Raw genomic sequence first — 25,109 nt, 5'->3', positions numbered from 1 at the left:
TATACGGTTATGATGGACACCTTGGTGCACCCTAGGCTCTCACTGATGGTACACCTATAAAACAGTCTATGTGTGTTCACACATATAGTCCTGGTGTAAAGGTAGTTGGCCCTAACAAAGTACTTGGGAGTACTCTCCTGAGTGAAACGTGTTGGCTATCTTGTAACCATGAGACAATCCTTGGTAATACAATTCATACTGGAAATGTCTTAGCCATTCCAAGTGGATGGGTAACTGATCACTGCTAAACGATCCATTTGGAGGTCATTCATAGAAACAGTGGCAACCTTGAAAAGCTAGAGGTCAGTTCCGAAGCACACTGTAATGAAGAAATTCTGACATCTGTAGCAGAAACTACACTAGAATCCTTCTACATTACCAGAATAGAACATATTTGCCATTAACTCCAGGCACATGTTTCATATGAAAGGGAGCACAGGTTTTTCTGGAAGTTTGATATGGAATGCTCCAAGGAGAGGACTAAAGCTTCTGATGAGAATGATGCACCCAATTCAGGAAAGTATTTGAAATAAAAACAGAAAAAGACTGCTGGAACTTTTTGGTAAAGTAGGTGGAATATAGAGATGCAATTAATAGCCCACCTCTTTAAAGCACAATCGAACATAAGGCGGTATTGGGAATGCAGCACCAAATATGAGAACATACCCTAAGTGTGTTAAAGGGTACCAGATGATGTTCCAATTTACTGCTCACAAAGTTGGATATATTTTACTTTTATTATGATATGAGCATACAAATTTAATACACTATTCATACAAACATTATAAATTTGTAAAAAAATACTTTGAGATGGACTGAAATGTAAATAAATATTTCTTAATTACATTCAAACTGAATAATTACATTTTTCAAACTCGAGGGTGAAGAAAGGCATTAGGATCAACACATTTCATATGAAGTCACATAATGTAATCATCTAGTATAAAAGTGTATACAAATAATGAATAAACCACTTCAATGCAATATTGTTCAATAAAAATATTGTACAGCAATAGACTTGAACTTGTTGATCAATAACGAAAACCACTCCACACACCATGCTTTTTAATCCCAGAGTCTTTTTATCTCACTTCAAGGGCATTTAGTATATTCAGCATACTGTGCCAGTTTTAAATAGTTTATTGCAGCATTGTGTCATTAAAAAAGACGATAAACAATGTGTTTGCATACATCCTATGCAAAGTGAATGTATCTATTTATGCCACTTGATGTTATCAGTGACAACTGACATTGCGTGTATTATTGTGAGATAGTATGCATCTAATCTTCACTGTTAATTAAACATTTATATTTCATTGCTGCATTACTTATATTTTTACATTTCAGCATAACAGATTCCCACTATGTCTGCTAGCCATAGAGTGATAGTCCCATATTCATAACAATATTTAACACTGTTCGTAAAACTTTATTTAAAGTGCTCTCCCCCCAATAAAAGGAATAAATTATACAGTAAAATGTACGAGATTAAGGATGGAAACTCTCTGCTAGATTACTACTCATAACCTACGTCTGGAAAATAGCAGGTGAGAAACCCATCTACAACTATGGCCTACTGATGTTCCACGAATGTCCATTGACACATCACTTTTCTTAAGAACTATTAAAATGTATGGCATTGATGTTTTAAGCTTTTCCAGATTTAAGGATCAAATACTGGTTTTATTTTTACCTCTTTGTTTTAGATTACAAGTGGGTCGGAATTAAAAGCATCTGATAATAGGATGCGTTAAATACCTCACCTTTCTTAAATTTTAGCATGTCAAACATGCCGAAATTTAACAGGAGAAACTAGTACAGTATTTACCGTACCATGCGGATTTCGGTGTGTTAAACACCAAAATCTGCATATTGTTCCCCGAAAACGCATAATAGAGGTTATTTATCACGCTCTATAAATAATGTTCCCCGGGGTATTGTTAATTATGAGGTACAATACATTACACCTTCTTTTGTAAGCAGGCCCTAAGTATCATTATGTACTCTGCCCTTTATTTTGTAATAATCCTTTTAATCTTTGAAAAACAGGAAGATGTCAGGGGAGAACAGATGTAGCGCTGAAATCTCGGACAATACGAAAAGTGCAAAGAAAAAAGGTAGAGTTTTCTTTAACTCAAAACCTTTGCTGTTATGTTGTCTATACACGCACAGTACTTCTAGGCCTACGCTGTTGAGTTCTGTTTCAGGGATTAAATTAAGTCCAAAAAAAGAGGAAGTCTAAGAAAAATGCTTATAGGAAAAAACGTAAAAAAATCCTACCTTACCAGTCGTCCTCATTACCCACAAGGAGGTAGTCCTTTACCATGTGACAGAATCCCTAGTGTTAATCAAACATGTGCATGTGTGTGTTTGAATCCTCTTAGACTGAACTTAATCCTTTTCTTTATCTTTGAAACCTTTAAGTATCACCACCACCACAGCCAGGAGGAATGGTAGTGTGCACATACTTTGGAGATGAAGAGACTGAGGCCTGATTACAAGTGGCATGTGTTCATGCAGGGATTTTGCCATTCCAAGGGGAGCAATGTTCACTGCACCTGGTAACTACTAAGTACAGTTAAGACCGCACCCTTTGTTACATTTCGACAGGTCAAACTTGCAGGAATTTAGCAATGGGATAACGCCCTGCATTTATTGGCACAAGCAGATTTTGGTTCAGTAAGCATATAAACGGTCATGTTATTCCCCAAAAAGTCGGAATAGGCAATAATTACTTCATCCAATAAACAGCTCGGTGGCAGAATAATTATTGCATCAGGCAGGGCCTGAACGTAATCAGGAGGCCCTACGATTAAATAATACATTCATTAACCGCTCACCTCTCTTCAACACTGGTCAAAATAATAAAGGCAAATTGAAATAGGTGTGACAACTGAATAAAACCCCAATGCATAGCGTATAATACCCAATTGTGTCCTCAATTAAATTCACTGTGTAACAAAAACAAAATTCTAGCTCTTATTGCAACAATCTTTAAATATCCAATACAATGGTCTAAACCATATGAGAGGTTGATTAGGGTGCCCAGCTGACAGCCACCAAGCATACCTAAAGACTCAGGTGTGGATGATTTAACAGCTCGCTGACTGCTTCCAACGACCCGGGGTAAAGAAATCGCCAACTTAATCCCTTGCTCTGACACTAAGAATTGTTAGTCTGAGACTGTTTATCCGATCCTAAGAGATAGATTCTAAATCATCCTCAACACTGAAAATCAAATGGAACAAACATGTATGGCTTGTCACACTAGGCAATGGTGGCTTGCTTATTCTGGAGAAACAAGGGCTTGTGAATAAGGCATCTAAACCAACATCTTCTTCCAAGTGTAAACTTGCATTGTGGGCAGGAAAACAAAGGCCGTCAGCACTTGGGACGAATGCTAACGTCCACTGATTAATAAGGCCTCCAGATCCAAAGGCCTCGAAATCCACAATCATACAACTGATGTGCCGCTATAAAAGGAGTTTACAGGACAGTATATTCTAGGGAACATTCTTCAGTGGTGCAAAGAGATTGTTATGAAGAGATTCAACACCACCAGGATAAAACATTGTAGTAGTAAGAAAAGTGCATCAGTGACCTGTATATCTTCTGAGATTCATAAATGGCATAAATTAATGTACACTAGACCATGAGATTTGGAACAGCCAGCCCACTGGCAAAACTCTCAGAAAGAACCTACACTATTAATAGAGATCACAAAACAATGGTTTCAACTATTTCTAAATTTAAACCCAATGTAGAGCATAATCCTTCAAAGTGGAACCTCCCCAACACTGCTCGACCACAATTCAAGACAAACTTAAGTCAGTAATCTGAACTTTGAACCTCTAATGCAGTGAGTAAAGGAGTCTTGTTGCTCGAGATGAGTGCAAAGTATCTCTGAGATGACCACAGGAACAGAGATATTAACTATGCCTTCACTCGCACCATCTGTCTCAATGGTAGGACTGTTAACAGAAAAACGGTTGGGTCAAAAACGGACCAGTGAGAAATGCATATTGATTCTCTTCTGATCCTCATATGTATCTAGACATGAAGGGAAATGCACTGACTATCCCACTAATTCACTTCTAGATCTGGTGTTAGTGTAGAGAAAGGGTGATCTCCACGATCAAAAACAAGAAAAATGGTAAGCATGTGTGCAGGGGATCCTATTTCTCAAATATGGAGAACTCCTCACAGCATCAATGGCATTCAAACGGGAACATCACATGACATTTCCTAAAATCCTGATGGAACGCCCACATCTGGTGGGTTTTTAATTTTTTGTGAATTCTGGAAAATGTTAAATTGTGAAGTGTATATTTTTTACTTTCTTTGTGAATTTGCCCCAAAGTTGGCATGTGATAGTTTACTGTTCATGATCTATATTAGACAAACACCTTTTTCACTGGGACAAATTTCAACACTCAACTGATGAGAGGGCGTCAGGAATTGTGCCAAAATGAGTGACCACCAAACTATACAACAACGTCTTCAGTCAAAAGCAAATGTACAGTAGTAAAGTGCTTTTAGGTCAAACTACCTACATCACCGATCTTCAATTAATGTTTTAAACCAGATTAAGGCATAAACACAAACTGTAGGTGTCCAATTAATTATTTTAGAATACCAACGTGGGCCTCCATTTAGAATTCAGCCCTGAACCCTGGGATAATGTCAAGAAGTGGTAGCTAATTTGCTGTAATGGGCCCCTCTATTCTGCTTTATAGCATAAGACCCCGGGGGAAGTTAACTTGTGATAAGTTACTTTTGAAATGTTTGAGCTAGCTACCACCAGTGTTTACTTGGTGGTAATCACTGATGAAGTTAATACCATGAGCCATCACATCACCACTGTTGAAATCTGTGCTAATTGTAAGAATGTGTAAAACCCAGAACAATACATATTTTTAATGTTCTACTGATGTCTAAATCAGGAGCTTCCCGAAATGAAACTAAAAAGCGAGATACAAACATGCTGGCACCCTCTGGTGGTGCCCCGATCCTACAGCAATAACTTTGGATAAACTTTTGGCATTGCTCATGACAGTTTGCAGCTCAAAAGGCCCGGTTCTACTTACTGCACATTAAAAAGATAATCTGCCCACATACTTTACAATAAAATGCAACATTCAAATTAGACCTTCGTTGGATAACACTCACCACCACCAAACAGCTTGACAAAGTGCAGTTAGTTAAGGGGATACATCTGTAACTAAGAAGAGTGTGCCATGTGCAACTTTGGAGACACAAATGTAAACAATTAGTTCCAGGGTTAATTTGTGATTGTTTCGATTTCATACATAAAATTAACAGTCGTGAAAAAACGACACACTTCAATCTCATCAGAGGCATAAAAAGGAGGGGGTAAGAGGAAGACAGCATTACCTCCTCGTCAGCCCTCCCCGTCCCAGTCCTAACTACATGAGCATAGCTCCTCCCACCAGAAACTCCCAAGCATTATACATATGATGGGAGTTGTACAATTTGGAGTATTGCTACCTCTGTGAACATAACATCATGAGTTTATATAGAGTGCAAAGTTGGGAACCTTGAATTCATATTTAAAGTTGCCCATTAAATAGATAAGCATTGGAAGTGAGTACTTGTGGTACCAAATCTGTCTTATGTGCTTGAACAATGGTTATGAGGTGGATACATGCTGTCAAAGAACGAGTTTCAAAACCTCCCTGAAACTCGAAGACATTCTTGAAGCGATGGTCCCCTACATGTAAGATGATCCTCGTGCATGTAACAAAGGAACGGAGCATCATCCTTGCCATTATTTTTTATATGGTTGAAAGTGCAAAGACCCTCTACCAAGAGGTGCAAAAACACAATAGACTCCCTTCACCTTTGGAAAATATGTTTGTTACTAAGCACTGCTACTTTCTCGTGTACCATTTGATGTTACATCGCTTCCGTACTTCATTTAGGTTAACCAGGTCCCCAAACCACCAGTTTCTAGTGTACAAAGCAGAATTCTAAATGAAAACTTGACATGTCAATCTAATATCACGTGGCTACAATGAACAGCTTTGCATTCTCAACTGTAAAAATAGTTGACAGTTTAAGCTTTCGTTTATTTTCCTTTAAGTTGAAAAGAGTATCCTTTTAGTGGGGCACTAATCCAGCAGGCACCCCGTAGCCCTGGCCTTCTCTGAACTGATGTAGATGAATGATGTGTTCAGAAGGCGGCCTGGCCCGTGCTGGGCACACGACAGTCTCGGCTGTTGTCCTTGATGAGGCTGGCGTTGAGCTTGGCCTCCAGCACCATCTGGTCGAAGGTCCTTGCTTTGATCTGCTCGCGCACCTTCTCCCGCATCTGGAAGGAGGCGCGGGCCACCTTGCGCGCCTCCTCCAGCACGGCCTCCTTCTCCCGCTGCATCTGGTCGCACTTCTGGTCCTTCTTGTGGATGGAGTGCTGCACCTCGCGCCGGTGGCTCTTCTCCTCCTCGTCCACGCGCATCTTCAGGATGTGGTGGGCGCGCTCCTTCAGCAGGTTGACCTCGCGGGCGCGGCCCGCCCGGTCCTGCATGCTCAGCTGGGCCTGCTCGCGCGCCTGCTGGATCTTCAGCTCGCTGAGCTGCACCAGCTGCTGCTTGTGGCGGGTCTCCTCCTGCTGCAGCCGCTCGGCCCGCTCCAGGGCCCGCTGGATCTGCTCGTCCTCGCGGGCCGCCCGCTCCTTCAGCTCCCGGCTGCGCTCGCCCGCCGCCTGCTCGTAGGCCTCGTGCGACCGCTGGCTCTTGTGCTCGAGGCTGAGGCGGCGCAGCAGCTCCTCCGCCTGGGCCTGGCTCTCCGCCTGCTCCCGCTTGCTTGAATGCCTCAGCCTGTTCTCCTCGTTCAGGGCCTTCAACTTCCGGCGCTCCTGGGCCTCGCGCTGAACTTTGAGCTGTAAGGCCCGGCCCATGCGCTGCTGGAGCCGCCTCCCGCCCCGCTCCCGCGCCACCTTGCCCGCCACCTCCCGCTCTCGCCGCACCCGCTCCAGGCCCCGCCGGCGGTACTCCGCCTGCTTCTTGATGCGCTCCAGTTCCTGGTGGCGGCGGTCCCCTTCCTCCTCCGCGTGCTGCTTCCGGCGGCTCTCCCCGCGCTGCGCCTCGCGCTCCAGCAGGGCGCGCGCCGCCCGCTCCTCCTGCCGCAGCCTCGCGCGCCGCTCCGCCAGGTCCTGCTGCCAGCGCAGCAGGCGGCGGCCCAGTTGCGCCTTGCGCTCGCGCTCCCTGCGCCGCCGGCTGCGCAGCTCGCTCCTCCGCGCCTCCTCCCAGGCCCGGTCGGCCTCGCGCCGTCTCAGCTCCATCGCGCGCTCCTCCTGGTGCTTGAGCAGCATCAGCGCCGCGATCTTCTTATCGCGCTCGGGCACAGACACCTGCGCCTCGCGCTCGACCTCCGCGGCCAGTTGACGTAGCCGTTGGCTGGTGGCTTCGCTCGAGCGGCTCAAGTCGCCCAGGCTTAGGCTCTTCGAGCACGGGGGCCCTTCGGGGCGGGTGGGGAGCTTTCTCGCCGGGCGGCCTGGCTGTTTCTCTTTCGGCCCGGCGGACGGCCCCTCATGTTTGTCCTTGTGACCCGCGGGCCTGTCTGGCTTCCCTTTTTGCCCGCCATTCACCTCAGCTTTTGGTTCCTGACTGGGCCGATCCAACTTCCGCTCCCCCTGACACTGTAGGACCGCCCGGCTGTGGTCGGCTCGATCGCCCGCGTCGCCCGGAGGGGGCTCGCGCTTCTCTTCAGCCACCAACCGCCGGCGCTGCTCGCGGCACTGTCGCAGTTTGCGCCTCCGCTCCTTCTCGTGGACCTCGTAGCGCGCGGTGGCCAGGGGTAGCGGGGCATCCGGGCTCTCCCACACGAACTCGGCCAGGGGCCGGTACAGCAGCTCCACCGGCCGCACGCCCTGCAGCGCGCAGGCCTCCAGGGACCGCGGGCTGGTCAGCACGTAGCGGCTGCCCTCGTGCTGCGTCTCCTCGAAGTTGTTCAGGTCCAGGTGCACCGGCGGCGGCGCTGGCTCGGCGTCCCCCATCCCTCCGCCCCCGCTAGTGTCCGGAGCTTAGGGATGGGGAGGCACAGTGCCCATCCTGGCGTCACAAGTCCCGGTGTGAGCGGTGTGTTGGGCCGGGGCGGCGGTGCTGCTCTCGGGGCGCCCGTCAGAGCGGCGCTCCCACGCCTCGGGACTCCGTTGAAGGACGCCGCTTGGCTTTCGTTTCCCAGGAGACGGCGAGGCCTTCAGGGCCAGGGAGTGACACCACCCCTTTGCCCCCTCCCGACCCGGGCCTACCGCTGACAGCGAGGCCCGTCATAATCGCTGCCCGCCTCAGGCGTGGACAGCACCCGGGAGTGATTCTCCTCTTTCCGGGGCCCCACAGTCTGTTTATGAAGATGGGTGCTTATATAAACAACCGACTCTTTGCAGAGGGTACCGATCTCACTCAGACTTTGCCGTGTGAACTTCTGTACATTTGCTGTTACCAGCAATGATCTACATGTATCACTACTGTCGCCCTGTTAATTGTCTGAGATTTGACTCCACCACCTATGTGCCCATTCCATTTGCTTCCATTCATCCTAGCTTCTCTCCCTTCTTTCTTTCTTCATATCCATAATCCAAGTTGGTGCCTCACATTTTCTTCACCCATTCTCACATACAAAATAAAAATCGCCTCTGCTATCGTTGCTTTTAATGATCATCTATTTGTCAGTGTCTTCCGCTCATTTACGATCCATTCTAACTTTAGTTTGCCTTTACCTACAATTTTATATTGCCACACGTCCCTAAAACTGTCTACCTAGTCATATTCTGTTCTCTGCTTTAGTTCATGTCTGCACCCACCTCATGCCATCCTGGGTTGTGTTCCTAGTCTATTTGTTGCTGTTCCTTCCTGGCCGTGTCTGACTGCTACGAACTCTCCTCTTCCTGTCTTACTGTTTTTCTTCTACTCCTACCACATCTATTCTTCTGCTGCCCCTCTTTTCTCAATTCCACACACTACCTAAATCACCGCCTATTTGTTTTCACACCACTTGAATTATTTTTTGTTTCGATTTCTTTTTCGCCATTCCCTGTTACATTCTTTCTGCACTCTTTTGTTTTCATCTTCAGTGAATTAGTCACGTAAAAACTCTTTCGCATGTTTATTTTAAGAGTGTTTAATCCTCAGTTAAATCCGCCAAGCGCTGAATCCTTTAGAGAGGACGACCGCATTAAAACAGTTCAGTAATGACATGCACACACTATTAACACGTTTTAATCTGATGTTGCAGTTTGAGACATTTGGATTCTGCACTGGGGTCAATATTTAGTAGAGCAGTGAAAGCCCGCTGTTTCTTTCATGAATGGTTATTTACGTGCAATGTTTTCGGTACCACTGAAGGTTTTCGGTAAACTTTCTGAACCAAACCTGTTTGCATTTAACACCTTGTTTATCGTTTGCATACTTGTGACGTTCTGAGAATGTTGTAGTGTAGGAAAACATTTGGTGCATGCAACGAAAACATCCTGATGTGGTTAATGTTACTAATACCATTTAGTTTTTTGTTTTGGGAATTTACTGACAGCATAGCGGTCAGACATCCTGAACATCATTGCAACTTTTAAATCTGAAACTCATTAAAGATGTGCATTTTGACCCATCTTCGGTGGCAAAACCCAGTGAGCCCATTTCCGTTTTAATGGCTTTACTCAGAAGTGGTTGCCGCACTAAAACATAAGCAAACCTTTTTTACACACTGATTGAGCTCTGCCTCTGGCTTCTTTGTGAGAAATATTTACTTGCTTTATGGCTTGTGCTTTACTTTCTACCACAGTGTGGTGCAAGGTTGTTTGAGGGCGGTGTGTGGAATTCAGTTTTCTTCGCTCCCTCACAATTCAGTTCTTAAGTGTAGTGAAAAGAACGTATTCATTAGCATGTTACCACACTTAGCTGCTAAATGTGCTTAATTTTTACAGTGCAACATCTTTTCAATACTCCTTTCTGAGATACATATCCCCTATCATGATTGCACCACATTTTGAGGGTGCAATTTGCACACCTGCTAAATTACCGTCCTGCGTTGTGAAAATTATCGGTTGCCCCGGTTGTCAGTTGTGAGGTTGCCTTCATGCAATGAGGAATAATGCACCAAAAGCTCACAAAAATCCAGATTCTCCAAACAATGTTCTATATGGCCCAAAGATTTTTGGTGTACCTCATCTGCGGCACATCAGAGGGGCAAATATTTATGAGTTGCACCAAAAATTTAGTTTGCTGCCAAAACGAGATTAGAGGCCTAATCGTGGTCAAGGCCAACACTCTCTACGCCAAAACCTTGAAGCTGCTGGGCTTTCAAGTTAAACACCTTTTTTCACTACCTTTTCATACCTGAATATTTTAATAGTTCACATCACAAGAATGTCATCTTGCTTGCCACATATTACGCATCAGAATATAAATATCTTTTAAAAGTAAGCAACTTGATCTTAAAGAGCTCACTTTTTGTTGTTGATAATTCGTCAAATGTTGAACACTCAGGCACTTGCATACATTTACATTAGGCCTTGAACAAGTTAACTGGGCATGTTAGCATACAATTAAGACATTCCATGTTTCCAAGGTATGTCACAAGTATTTAAATATCTAATTGCATTTAGTCTGCAAGTAGCTGATTACTGTAGTAAAACTAAGACTACATTTTGTTTTTCTTTTTTCAACATGTTAGGCTCCTCCAGTATAGCCACGGAGATGTCTCATTGTTTTAACAAGTTGTTTGTTAATACTGTTACACTTGTTACCTTATAACTACCACTGAAGAAAATACTTTATTGTTGATTATTACAAATCATTACAAACAAGTATATATAAAACAATAAATTGTGCATAGACACAACAGAACATTGTGAAGTGTAAATTAATATCGACGATACATTATATTTCAATTCAGTAATCACACCGTAGTTAAGCAGTATTTTGAAGATTTTTCCTCCAGATCCTAATTTAAAGTGCCATTGCTAAAGAGCATTTATATGTAAACATTAAAAGAATTCCAACCTTTTCTGGTTGACGTTCTATTTCTCATATTAGAAATCAGATGTTTTACACTAGTCACAAAATACGACGCTACATTATTTACACTACCCTGTATTTTAAAATTCAAAGGAAAAAAATGTCAATTAAAAAACCATGGCTAAAGTGCCACAGTGCAGTTCCTTTTTAAACTGAGCCTTTCTCGAAGTCTTCTAAGAATTGCTTACGCTGCTTCTTTTTTAGTGTCAAAAAATAAAAAACCATAGATAGTGTTACTTTGCAGACCCTTTCAAAGAAGCCTGTCTTGCGTCAATCCACGTTCTATATAGTTGTCGCATTATGGAGGTATAGTTGACAATAACATCTTTGGGACATCATCATTGAACAGGCCAACTATTGGTTATCACAAGCACCTAACATTCGGTGGCACACTCTCAGGTTTTTTCTGCTATAAGAATAAACTGTACAAACTATGTGGTCAGATGAACTGATTTCCTGGAGGGGCAAGTTGTAATTGCTTGGCGACATGTCATCACCCTGTTTTCCTTAAGGATGGATTATAATAGGGCTTTCCTCTCTTCTAGCAGTTGAGGACAAATGGATAAAATATGCAATAGTGATTTATTATGAACGCTGCATAACCTACAACTGCTTGAGTGCTAAGTTTGTACCCATGGAGCAGCGATTTGTCTCTTCTAAGTGGTTTTAAATGGGAAATAAGATAATATTGTGGCTCCAGTTTGGTGATTGAATTAATAACCGAGCATGCATGGCTTTTTTTTAAGCAAGCTCATCCTTATGCAATAGAATAGTTAGGAAATTAGCTGATTGGTTTAGTGTCTGTCTGAACACTGCTTTATTTCTAACTACAGCTTTAAAAGGCTGAGACTTAAAAATATTTAGGCTCTCCGTTAAGTAAAATCTTCAACCCCCAGCGTGCTCATATCCCGTTATTTCCTGCCTGCAGAAATTGGCAAGTGTGCCTGGGACTGAACAAAAGGAGTATAAAGATTTAAAAAATGCAGATTGTCTTATTAAAGATTGTATTTTTAGTCCAAATTCCAATCTGACATTGGCATGCCCACTGTTCTTTGGAACCCTGAAGACTGATTTAAAAACCTTTATCTGTAGATTGTCAAAAAATATTTTTGAGTCATTTCCTTGAAAAATCACTGACCTATATGCCAGGGAAGGAATCCGCTTCGCTTTCATTACCTTAAGTAAATGTTCATGATTCTGACTTGCCAGCGTGTCTCTTAGCATTCTGAAAGCAAAAGACGGCACCATAGCTTTTTCTTTTAAGAAAGTGCTGTTTAAAAGACAATCTGTCGTCCAATGTAATTCCTAAATAGTTATAAAATTTTACAGTTTCAATCTTTAAACAATTAATATTCTAAACTCTCATGTCTGAAACCAATTGTCTTTATTTTTGTTTGTTTGGTGTTCACCAGTAAGCCATTGGCTAATATATAGTTGTTAAAAGAATCTATCAACCTTCGTAAGCCTATGGGAGTATGGCTTGACAGTATGGTGTCATCTGCGTACTGTAGATATTTTATATTTTGTCCTGTTAGCGCTGTTCGCTCTTCTGCTACCGTATTCAATGTTATTTATTAGACCCCAGAATGCTTTCAGATTTGTCGTTTTGCTGGCAAAGTGCAACTTGGTCTATAATCCCTCATAGTGTGTATGTTTGGCTGTCTTCTTTCCACACTTCTGTTTTTAACTTTTTTGTTTCCACTGGATTTCTGGCTCCCTGGTCCTCCGCCGGGTCCCCTGCGGAACGTCCGACCGATCCTCAGAAAATCCACTCATCAGGATCACTGAAGTCCTTGGGGGTCGCGAACTGTGGCAATAGCTAGGAGGAGCCAACGCACCCCAGCATAGTGCCTCTTTCCCCACCCCAACCTCATTAGATGCCTTTTTACTTCAGAGGCCCCTCTGATAAGAGAACCCGCCTACTGAGTGCAGCCGCCAATAGTCGGTAGCTGCAGAGCGTGGGCCACAAACAGGTTGCGGAGACGGCCTGACTAGGTTGGGTGCCGTTTTTGGCCTTCTAGTGGCTCCCACTCGCTGGGGGTTCTGTCGCGTTTTGTCGTTCATTTGGTGGCCACAGTGGGCGACACAGTGAAGGTTGATGCTGCCGGAAGAAAAGAACGCAGAGGTGCCCTGTGCGGTGGAAAGAGCAGCCAGACTCAAGACCCTCTCTTTTAATATTCCAAGGAATATTTCCTATATTCTCCTATTACAGGGAGAAAAATCTGCAAATGAGTTGCTGCTAACGCACTTCACTTGGCCTGACTAAACTACCAAAGCTACTTAAGCCCCTGGTGGACTGTGGAGGGGCAGATACAGCGCACTTGCAGCATATTTGAAGCCAGCGTACTGAAGGGGAGAAGACGGAGTGGTGGTGAAAGGAGGAGAGTGGGGTGGGGTAAAGTGAAGGAAACAGAGAAGAACCCCCCCTTCCTCTCGTTCCAAAGCCTTATTGGTTTTTGGTGTTTTTGAACCATCTCGCTGAATTTAGATCCTGAGTGATTACAGATATGAGGTCAGGCCGGCAGAGTGGGACACTGCCCCATCCTCAATTTAAGCGGTGAAGAAAGAATGGGGAGGGAACTCTGCACAGCAGACGAAGCCCACCAAAAGGAGAATCTGATAGTTTAGCAACTCTGTCATCAACTTCCACTGAGGACGCTCAATATTCAAAATCGCGTAATGAGGCTGGCCAACCTACTATTACAGGATAAGTCATTGAAGGTGCTAACAAAGTCCCGGGGAAGGCATTATAGACCGGGTAGGTCATGGATCACCCAGCTCGCAAGCAACTACGCCTAAAGTAACAATAACACAAGGCTTAAGCCACAAACCCGGGCGCCTTTGCTCTAATGATCCATCTCTTTCCGGGTATCAAGAAGTGGAAAACAACCTCTTAATAGCTAATAAGAGTCCTTTTATTGCATCCAAAGCTGACAACAGCAAACTGCCATGACCTACTTCTGGTAAAAGCACAGGTTCATGTTCCTAGCACTCCGTTAGGAATGCCACAGCAAAGAAGTGCATCCAGTAATCGTGTAGGTGTAAAAAAAAACAAAAAAAAAAACTGTTCCTTTACCATCATTTGGGCAGGAGAAAAAATCTGTGACAGACCACAATGCGAATACAGATTTTAGAATACATCCGGTCACCAGCCTAAATCGGAACAATTCTGTGATTAATATACCTGGGTTTGATCGAATCACAAGTGACGAGGTATTTCAGACATCCACTACCCGAGTACCCGCTCTTGTTTTGTCAAATCCAGATAGTCGGATTTCGCCAAAACATGATTCCAGAGGCCTCCTCAAGCCCAAAGGACTGTATGCCCATTAATAAAACCGATCCATTCAGTTTAACTTGGAAACGGGTATCACATCCCAACTTTAATCCCAAAGAAAATCTCCACAGGGAATGTGCTTACTTCAAATGGGCAAAGTGAGATAGAGCAAGCCAATTCCATGATTAACCCTCTTAACTAAGAAGACCTCTCATTACTAGCTAAATATGACAAACATTTCCGGGAAGGTGCATGTGTTCCAGATGGCAAAAAAGAGTGTGAAAATTGAATTAGTGGTAGTCTCCATAACGCTATGGATACCATCACTAATCTTAAATTTCATTCAGATAAACTGAACATTCAAGTAAACACACTAGTGCGCTATGTTGCCAGGATAGACTCCTAGCTACTCAACCTATCAAACTTAGTTGCAAAGGCACAATCTGATAAAGATAACCAACTGATTACATGTACCTGCTACCAAACATTGTGGGGTCTATGGTGGCGGATGTCAAGTCAATGCCGGGCAGGATTGCTAAAGACCAAGCTGGCCCAACTGATTATGAGCACGGTCACTGTCTTGGCACCATAACACAAATGAAGGCAACCCATAGTGAACCTACAACCACACAGGATAAAACCAGGATAGGAAAAAAACCAACAAGCAATATAAAAGGTCCTTAGAGTGCACAGGTACTGTACTAGCAAAGGGTTTTTAGTCAAGGGAAAAAGGGCGCACTGCTAAACGTGGGCGCAATAGGTGTTAAACCTTCAGGGTAGGGGTGTGGTGCAAAAGGGTGAGGGGATAAGCCCTATAACCCCCCAATTGTGTGATGGCAGAAACCAACGCACTGCAAAATTGCAACGGGATACCCATTCACACAACAATCAAATATAACACGGTGTGTCAGTGTGAACACATGTACAAGTAAAACAAATCCTAAGGAAAAAACCAAGAAATTTGTCTTATGATTTGTGAGTAATTCTGTATTTTAATGTTCTCTTAAGCAATCCAGCAGACACGTGTTTCGTCGCATGTGGGATTGTTATCCCGTGACTCCTCAGGGCTAAGATGTAAAAAACTGTCTCTTGGGAAGTTGCTCCGCACACAGAGAGTGTTCCAGAATTGCCTGATGCCAGCTTGCATATTCCATCTATTCAACAGACACCAATAGTGAATGATGGGAGTTGTAGGAATGGAGCTACGCCGAAAATACCTGGTATGTTTAAGAAAAAGTCTAAATATAGCAAATGATGGGCAAGATGACGCTATAGGCTTGGACTCCCCGCAGACTTCCATTTAAAGGTGTTTCGGGTGGTACTGGAAGTGGTAAAAATGTGGGAATTGTTGAGGACATAATATCTTTACCTGTGGCTGTCTCAGGGGGCCAGGTTACCGCTTCATTTTCCTCAGGGACTGACACTGGCCGTAATGTAGAACAGCATGGCCCCGATAATACTGATTTGCTTAACGCCCAAGGAAATTTACCAGGTACACTCCCTCCAAGTCACTGTCAGGAGATGCCTGAACCTACTGGGGATTCAGAATTGGTTGACTCGGCAAGTAACTTCTACTCAATGTCCGATCTCTCCAATGCCCTGGAGTCAGAGAGTCTTGATGGGGAATGGAGAGACAACTTCAGTATTACCAGCGTAACCAGCTCAGCACAAGATGGGCGGAATTCACTAATGGAAGAGGACGGAGTTAATGAGATATTTCCCTCTGCTAGAATTCAGTGGGGAGCTGAAGAGAGCACTGTTCGTAAGGCTCCAGGTGTCACCGGCTGGGCTACCCCTTCAGATCCAGGGATTGCTGAAAATCACAGTTCTCTGATACTAAGCAATACCATCGGTGCTACCTCGGGGGATCAGCCCCAATCGCCTCATATGCCTGAGATTACTTTAGGTATGCTTTACCAACTTATGCTCCAACATCGAGAGGAAACGAAAACTGAGAACTTGCGCACGCAAGGAGCAGTACGCAAACTTCAAAACAATTTGAGGCGAGTGGTGAAAACCTGCAATGAAATGTTAGCCAGAGTACTTGAGGCAGAGGGAAGGATTTCAGCAATTGAAGACGTGATGACACAGCAAAAATCGCAGCTCTCTTCTTTGGAAACCTTAAGGGAGGAAGTTAACTGGAAGCTGGTTGACTTGGAGAACAGATCCAGGCGCAACAACTTACGAATCTTGGGTATTTCTGAAGGGAGCGAGGGGTCCAATGTCAGGCAGTTTGTCAGTGAGCTCTTTACGGAAGCTTTTCCGGAGATATCCCAGTGGCAGTGGGACTTAGAGCTCATAGATTCCCCTTTCAACTAAAAAAAGAACGCCAGGGCTGCCTCCAATACTAAGCCAAGAGCCATACTAATATGTCTGAATAACTTTTTGGCTCGAGAGGCACTGTATGACCTGGCTAGTCCGGACCGAAAACGAAAGGGGAAAGGAATGGTATTTTTCGTTCGTCCGGACTACTGCCATGCTACAATTCAACAGCGCTGGCAGTTCCGTCAACTCATTCCATCCTTTCAGGCTAAGGGAGCTCAAGCTTTTCTTCTAAACCCCTCAAAGCTAAAAATAATACATAAGGAGAGAACATATTTTTTAACACTGGAGAGTGCAGCAAAGGATTTATTACCCACAATGTAAAAAATGTTTCTCTCTGGCTTTAAGTCGGATTTAAATTAGCATTGAATGTATTTTTCTTTTTTTTCTCAGCGGGCTTCAGTTTGTACTCTCCTGTAGTTGTGTTACTACTATTTAGTTCTTCGAAGCGGGACTAAGTTGATCTGTAAGTAGATGGGATGCGAACAGCGAGTCACACTATGCTTCTCGGGCCATCACTTTTAGGGACCTTCCAGTCCCTTTGCCTTCTGTGGGTAGGGTTCGGGGGGGTGGAGAGGGCGGATACTAGAGGGAGGTTGGGGGGGCACGGTGGTGGGGCAAGCAACTACAGAATTATCTGCTTTAATACAAACACTGTATTTAAAGTGTTTAGTACTTCTTTTTTTGTGTGACAGGGTCAATCCAAATCATTCTACTAAAAGGCGATGCTTTTTTTTCATTGTTTATCAACCGATTAAAAATTTCAAATGGGTAAACTAAGGATCTGTTCGTGGAACGATTGCGGACTGAATAATAAAAAAAAGAGGTATATGCTCACAAATAATTCAGAGTATGAGGTTAGATTTACTTTGTTTACAGGAGACACTACTGACATGGAATGATAGACGATGTCTTAATGATTTGGGGATGCAAGTATTGGGATGCACTCGTCAAGGGACTACTACAAGGGGGTGGCAATTCTTATGAAAAAGAGGTTTGGGGTGCTGCAAACGTATTAAAACTGAACAGTATGGTAGATGGGTTATAATGGAAATTTCTATAGAGAGAAATCTTTGGACCATCTGTTCGATTTATGGACAAAACTCGGATGATCCCGACATTATAAACTTTCTTAGTATAGAATTAGCTGGGTGGCCTGCTCCCTTATTATTCTGCGGAGATCTTAATATCCATCTCGAGGCAGACTTCAATATCCGGTCTGATTTGACGTATGGTGGGTTAAAGAAAAAGACTTACAAAGCATTAAGAGGTCTAGTAAACAAGTTTGGGCTGTGTGATGTTGGGTTTGCAAAAAGTATTACTTCACCTGGCTATACTTTCTTCTCAGCCCCTCACCAGAAATGTGTACGTCTGGATTACTTTTTTGTTACCTCTAGACTTATTAGCAATATCAGGTATGAGATTTTCCCCAGAATAATATCAGATCACAATCCTATATTGATAGAGATTAAGACAGAGATAGGCACCACACCCAATCTGACATCCTGGACATTTGAGCGTAAACTGTTGGCTGACCCTTTATATATTGAGCTTATGGATAAATGGATAAAGGAATTTTTTGAATTCAATCGGGGGTCTGCATCAACCCAAACGGTATGGGATGCTTTTAAAGCTGCTGTTCGCGGAGAGACTCTGTCCTTTTCTATTAATAAGCAAAGAACCTCTCGGGATAAACTTGCTTCTTATTACAAGGCGGTGCAGGAGTGGGAAGCCAAACTAGTCATAGCCATTAATTCCTCGCAAGATACTGAGCATATTAAATCTAGCCTTGCCATACATAAATCCAGGCTATATGAGATTTTTGCCACGAGGCTAGCTGAACAGGTGGCAGCTTTTCACTCACACGTGTATGAAGTTGAGGAAATGTCAGTTCGGATTCTGGCTGAAAAAATCAGGCAAAAGGAAGTATTCAACTGTGTAAATGAGATTCAGGAAGAGATGGGACAAATTCATCAACATCCTGAAGGAATTTTAGAGGTCTTACGTTTATTTTATAGTAAACTGTATATGGAATTAGTCTCATCTTACTCATTTGAATCTATCCTAAATTTTTGTCGCCCCGGTAACATTTCTAAACTAACCACTTCACAAGCAGCGGCACTGGATTTAGAAATTACATGGGATGATTTAGAGTCAGCTATTCTTTCCCTTGCGGCTGGTAAAGCCATGGGGCCGAACGGCATCCCATTAGAATTTTATAGGGTTTTCCGGCATGTCCTAAAACAAGATCAGCTCCTAACTTTTTTAGAAACCCAAAAAGGGGCAGCACCAGTATCCTGGCGGCAGTCGATTATCCTGGCCTTTCTTAAAAAAGATAAACCTCCCCTCCTTCCTTCTTCCTTAGGCCGATCTCATTGATCAACGCCGATAGCAAGATCTTTTATAAAATTCTAGCATCTCGTCTATCAGGTATATCGTCAATTGTATCACATTGGCAGCATGGTTTTATCCCTAACAGGGATACTACCGACCATGTAAGGCATGTGATTGCCTTAATGGATTGGGCTCAAGGGACTAAGGCTGAACTCGGCATTACCCTGTTGGATGCCGAGAAGGCATTCGACAGGGTAGCCTGGCCGTATCTGTAGGATATGCTCTTGTTGAAGGGCTTTGGCCCTCAGATGATCCTAGCTCTAAAAACACTTTATGTATTACATACCTCATGTATTAAAATTGGAACGAATAAATCTGCCTCTTTTTCTATTTCAAGAGGCACTCGGCAGGGATGTCCGTCTTCGCCACTTTTGTTTGCCCTTTACATTGATGTTTTTTTAAATAAATTGAACCAAGCAGAGGATATAGCACCCGTTTTAGTTGCCCGTACTAGTTACAGAGCTCTTGCGTACGCGGATGACATAGCTTTTTCAGGGTATAAACTGAACTTATCCAAAACTCAAATCCTATTTGTGGGTCAGAATCCTCCTGCACATCTTAAGACAGTACGTAAAGAACAGGGGTTATGCCCAAATTACCCTCCCATACCTGGGCAAGGAGCATCACATGGATGAAGAAGTAGAAAGAAAGGTACTGAGGGACAAAAAAAGCAAAGGCTATTTCGAAACAGGAAACAATTTATTAACCTGTTTTCTTCAATATTTTTATCAGCAATAAATGGTATGATTTTTAAGAAGGACAATGTGATGAATCACAGAAAAGGAGGTGACCAGACTATATACAGTAATCAAAATTAGTAATTACAATATATACAGAATATATCCACAACTATGTACCCTAAACAAAAAGAAAAACAAGGGGTAAAACAAATACAATCAATTATCTGTCGACGCAGTCGCGGTCGCGTTTCCGCCAGTGGTATCTTGTGGCTTCATCAGGACAAGGGTACTGGAAAAATATATACACATAATACATTTAAAGCAATTCCTAAAGACACACTATGCCGCAAGAATAATCTCACCCATTCGTGCCGATGCAATGAGCACCCGAATTCTAGAAACGTGAAACCAAAAGAATCAATCCAAATCCCAGAGAGTCGTTCTATCACTTATAAAGGGAAAACAAAAAACGAAAGAACCAAATCATCCAAAGAGTGATGGAAGAATACACAAATTATAAAGACCCAATCACCAAGAACACATTCTTCTATCCACCCTATGTCTTCAATCAGGTATCTGTGGGGGCATGCAATCCGAAGTATATCAACCCGATCAGACTACAAAAACGCGGCCACCACGCAGTCTGAATACCTGAGAAATGAAGTGCAGGCGGCCCCCCCCAGGTGAGGGGACACCACCCTGAGGGATACAAACAACCTCCTCCTACGGGCCAGACAGTTCAAACTCTCCTGGAAAATATATGGAGAGAGAGCAAAGTTGAAATCTATCACACATATAAACTACAACACTCAGCACGTATGTGTACTGATCCATTGCAAAAATCTCCTACTTCAACACAAATTAATGAAATCACGCCACAAGCGTAGATCTTGCCTACCTTCAAAAATTACAATTCTGGGTTTACAGCGCAGATTATTTCATAGGTGTGTATTTTAACAAGCACCTAGGCGTGTCTCACAACCTCAGTCAAGTCAACAGGAAATACCTGTAGTCTGGGATAAAAGAAAACAAACAAGACGAGGTCCGTATTACTCCCCCAGTGTCCATACATACACCACTCGGGACTATCGACTAATCCCACACGCGGGGCGAGGACCAAATGTGCCTACCTCTGTGACTACAGCTCCCCGGGTCACCAACGGGTTAGGAAAGCACTCGGCGTTCGTCTTGCCGATCCGCCGTCCAAAAGTCAAGCAACAATCTCACGGTAATGACGCGCTGCGTCATTAAATGGGCGTGTGGGTGAACGATCCAATCTGCGTGCGGGAGTCACCGACACAAAAACAGGACTGGGAACCGTCACATTAGAAAGAACGAAGGAATGAAGGAAAGCGTCATATCTATTTGTATCTATTCTAAACGACGTGGGTACACACACAGTCGCTCAAGGATAGGCCAAACCAAGAAGGAGAAGCAAGAAAAAATAGAATTAAAACCATCACCAGAAAATGTGCATAAATTAAAACACGGGGCATTGCATCAACACATCCGGGTTAACAATCTCCACATATGAACTGAAATCACGATACATCAAAAGGAAATCATACATGGTACAAATGACAACGTGATCTCACAAGAAGCGCACGAAATCTGAATTTATAATATACATGGTAGAAACGGTATCTATATTGCATACGAGAATTTTACGTTACATATACATACCCTACTCCATTCTACAGCTACTCCTCACGGACTGGACCCTAAGAGAGTACTCCCGACAAAAGGGGAATCATCAGGGGCACTCATCTACGGATCCAATCACTATCAGTCAAAGGTCTTAAATTAATGCCCATAATTCATCACGGTCATTAAGACCCCTGGTTGTGGTGTGGTATCTCTCGATTAGTCTAGCTTCTGTACAATTTAACTTCCGTTCTAGCTCTCCTCTGTTTTTGGCTGTCACTACTACGAGTACAGCCCAAGTGATATCCTCTTCATTGTGTCCACATTCTATGTAATGTTGCACTAGTGGAGCCCCACTAGTCTTACATCTAATTCTCGATTTGTGTTGGCCTATTCGCATTTTATTGGCTTGTGTAGTCTGTCCTATGTAAGGTAAATTACAAGGACAAAATACCACATACACAACGTTCTTTGTGTTACAGTTGGAGAACGAACGCATGGTGTGATTCTGGCCATTCACCTCAATGCTTTTTAGATCTTTCGAGTTGGGGCACACAGCACAATTCATACAACGAAAATGCCCTATTACGGCCGGCAGGCCTAACAGGGTCCTGGTATCTTTTTTAATCATGGGTTCTCTACTGGCTCTGACCAGATGTTGTCTAATGTTCTTTCCTTTACGGAAGGAGAACAGTGGTGGAGGGATTTTGAGATGGTCAATGATTCTCCAGTTTCTTGAGATGATTTGTTTGATTTGGTTCGCCTTAACATTGAATGTTAGGACACAGGTCATGGCAGTTTTCTCACTTTTTCCTTCTTTAGGAGTCAATAAATTCTCCCGAGGGGTATACCACGCCCTTTTAAGGGCGGCTTTTACTAATTTCCTCGGGTACCCTCTGGAGCATAGTTTATTCACAAGCATTTCCGCATTGTGAAAGTAGTCATTCTTGTTGGAGCAATTGCGCCTAATACGCAGAAATTGCCCGTATGGTAAATTCTCTTTGACGCTCCTTGGGTGTCCACTGGAGAAGTCTAGTAAGGTATTTCTATCAGTGGGCTTAGTAAACAGGCTAACTTCTAGTATACCACCATTGTTGAAAATCCATACATCCAGAAAGTTGATTTTCTGATTACTGCAGTTAATTGTAAATTTAAGATCTGGAGTGCAAGCGTTTAACCATCCATGGAATCGGTCTAGATCTTCTTTATTCCCATTCCATATCAGAAAAATATCATCGATGAAGCGAACCCACCTCGACAAACAATGCAGAAATGGGTTCGCCTCACCAAGGACATATCTGCTCTCAAATTGGTCCATCACAAGGTTGGCTATTTCGGGGGCAAAGCAGCACCCCATTGCTACTCCTTTTAATTGCAGATAGAGGACCCCTTTAAAGGAGAAAAAGCTATTTTTTAAACAGATTTTAGCCAGTTCAATGATGAAATTGGTTGGCACCTGATGAGGTCTATTCCTTTTCTCCAGTACCAATTCCATCACAAGTAGTGCCTCATCCTGAGGGATGTTAGTGTAGAGGCTCTCGATGTCGAAGGAGACCAACAGTTGTTGGTCTCCATCGAACACCGAGCCCTCCACCTTGTGAATGAAATCCATGGTGTCCCTGATATAGGCCTGTGTTTTACAAACAAAAGGTTTAAGAAACGTATCAATGTATTTGGCTAGGGGCTCAAGCATTGATCCACATGCCGCAATAATCGGCCGACCAGGGGGGTTGACAACATCTTTATGTATTTTGGGTAATACATACAAATTGGGAGTTTTCAGCATGGAGGTGTTCAGGTATTCGTATTCCTTTTTGCTCAGAAAGCCGGCATCTAAAGCTTGTGTAGTGAGATGTAAAATCCTAGCCCTTAGGTTGCCAGCTGGGCTATCTACTATTTGACGGTAATGTGCACCATTACCAAGCTGTCTTAATACTTCTTTATCATATTCATTACAGTCCCACACAACAATCCCCCCCCACCTTTATCGGCTGGTTTTATTACTGTGCGGGGATTATTAGCTAGATTGTCTAATGCTAACCGTTCTTCTCTTTGAAATTAGATTTGAAGGAAATTTTCTTGGCATTCAAATTATCTATTTCCTTTAGGACCTGATTCTCAAACAACACAATTTCGTCAGGCATACTTGCGCTATCTTGGCAGAAGGTCGATTTGACTCTCAAACCACTTACATTGTACTCAACATTCTCCTCTTGTTCTGAAAAAAATACTTTCAATCTGATCTTTCTTAAGAACTGTAAGACTTCAGTCTTTGTATCAACGGGGTCTTGAACAACTAGTGGGACAAAGGATAAACCTTTCTGGAGGACTTTCAGCTCTATAGGTGATAAAGATTCTTTAGAGAGGTTATAAATTGGGATAATCTCTGTATCATTCAATGCTTAAGACAGTGGCAGTAGCAACATATCTGGGCATCGAAATTACATCCCCAGTCTCTGCTATCCCAGAGTTAAACTTTAATACAGTCTTAAAGTAAACTCTTCACTTGAGCGTATTGACCACCTCCATCTATCTCTGTTTGGTCGGAACAATGTCTTAAAAATGAGTATACTCCCAACATTTCTTTATATCTTTTGCACAATTCCTCTCGAATTCCCATCGAGTTGTTTTAAACAATTAGAAAGAATGGCATCAAAATTCTTGTGGGGTTATAAACGCCAGCGTAGATCATATAAGAAGATGATCCTACCAAAGTCTAGGGGAGGCTGGGGAATTCCACAATATTTGTATTATTACATTGCAGCAGCATTACAGTTTGTCAATCCTCTGATTATTGGTGGAAAGGTACCAATTCCAGCGAGTCACTCCATCAATTTATGAATTCGCATTGGGAGAGGAGTGTCGTGGATGTCTTGTTAAAAATATAGAACCAAGCTATTATAAAAAAACTAAATTTAAGACTTTGACAGCTGCTTATGGGTGAGAAGATAATTAAGCGTCAATTAGGGATTCAGAAAATCTTGTTATATACACCCTTATCATCATCAAACATTTTTCCCCCAGTTTTTCAAGATTACGTTATGACTAGATGGCAAACTGTGGTATTTATTTTGTGGGTGATCTGTGGCAGAACAATCAACTAATCACTTTTCCGGAGCTTATAGATAAGTATAATTTAACAACTCAAGATTACTTTAAATACTTTCAGATTTATAGTTTCTTTAATACTTCACAACCGCAGGCTCGCTCCGGGCTGTGCAGGATTCCTCTTATCGATAGTATGTTCTCTAAAAAATCGATTGGTTACTACTATAATCTGCTCATCGCTGCATGTTCTGATGATCTAGAGTTTCATGCTATGAGATGGGCAGAAAAGTTGGGCAGCGATGATATTCAGATAGAGGAATCCATTGCACTGGCGAATTCTATCTAGATTACAGGCAGATCACGCACACAGCACAATATGGCTCTATTCGATCTATATTATACGCCTTTTAAATTTTCTTAATAGGGGTCGACTGCGGGTACATCGTGTGGTAGATGCGGGCTATTTGCAGCCGATGCATTACATATGTTTTTTATGTCCTCAGTTATCATCATTTTTGGCTGCAATTCAGTCTTTTTTGGCACTTCTGTTTTGATCCACAGTCACTCTAACCGGAGAATTAGTTCTAATAGGGGTAACTGCTGATACATTACCAGTGGGGAAAAAAAATCTATTGTTTATTTGTATGGCAATAATAAGGGCATGTATCTCTAAAGAATGGATTAACCCACTTCCCCCCTCTTTTGACGCATGGA

At 43.0% G+C, this 25,109-nt stretch overlaps 1 protein-coding gene across 1 annotated transcript; it reads right to left on the bottom strand.

Moving 5' to 3' along the window:
* Positions 1 to 718: 718 nt before the first annotated feature.
* On the bottom strand, positions 719 to 8,146 carry CCDC185 (coiled-coil domain containing 185). Its single transcript, XM_078649838.1, has one exon. It carries the CDS (start codon positions 8,012 to 8,014, stop codon positions 6,194 to 6,196), a length of 1,821 nt encoding a protein of 606 aa, XP_078505964.1. The 5' UTR covers positions 8,015 to 8,146; the 3' UTR covers positions 719 to 6,193.
* Between the last annotated feature and the right edge of the window lie 16,963 nt (positions 8,147 to 25,109).

Source organism: Lissotriton helveticus, chromosome 6, assembly GCF_964261635.1.
Source record: "Lissotriton helveticus chromosome 6, aLisHel1.1, whole genome shotgun sequence".
NCBI lineage: Eukaryota > Metazoa > Chordata > Amphibia > Caudata > Salamandridae > Lissotriton > Lissotriton helveticus.
The sequence above is the reverse complement of the archived record's forward strand: the minus strand, read 5'-3'. Positions and strand labels throughout refer to the sequence as shown.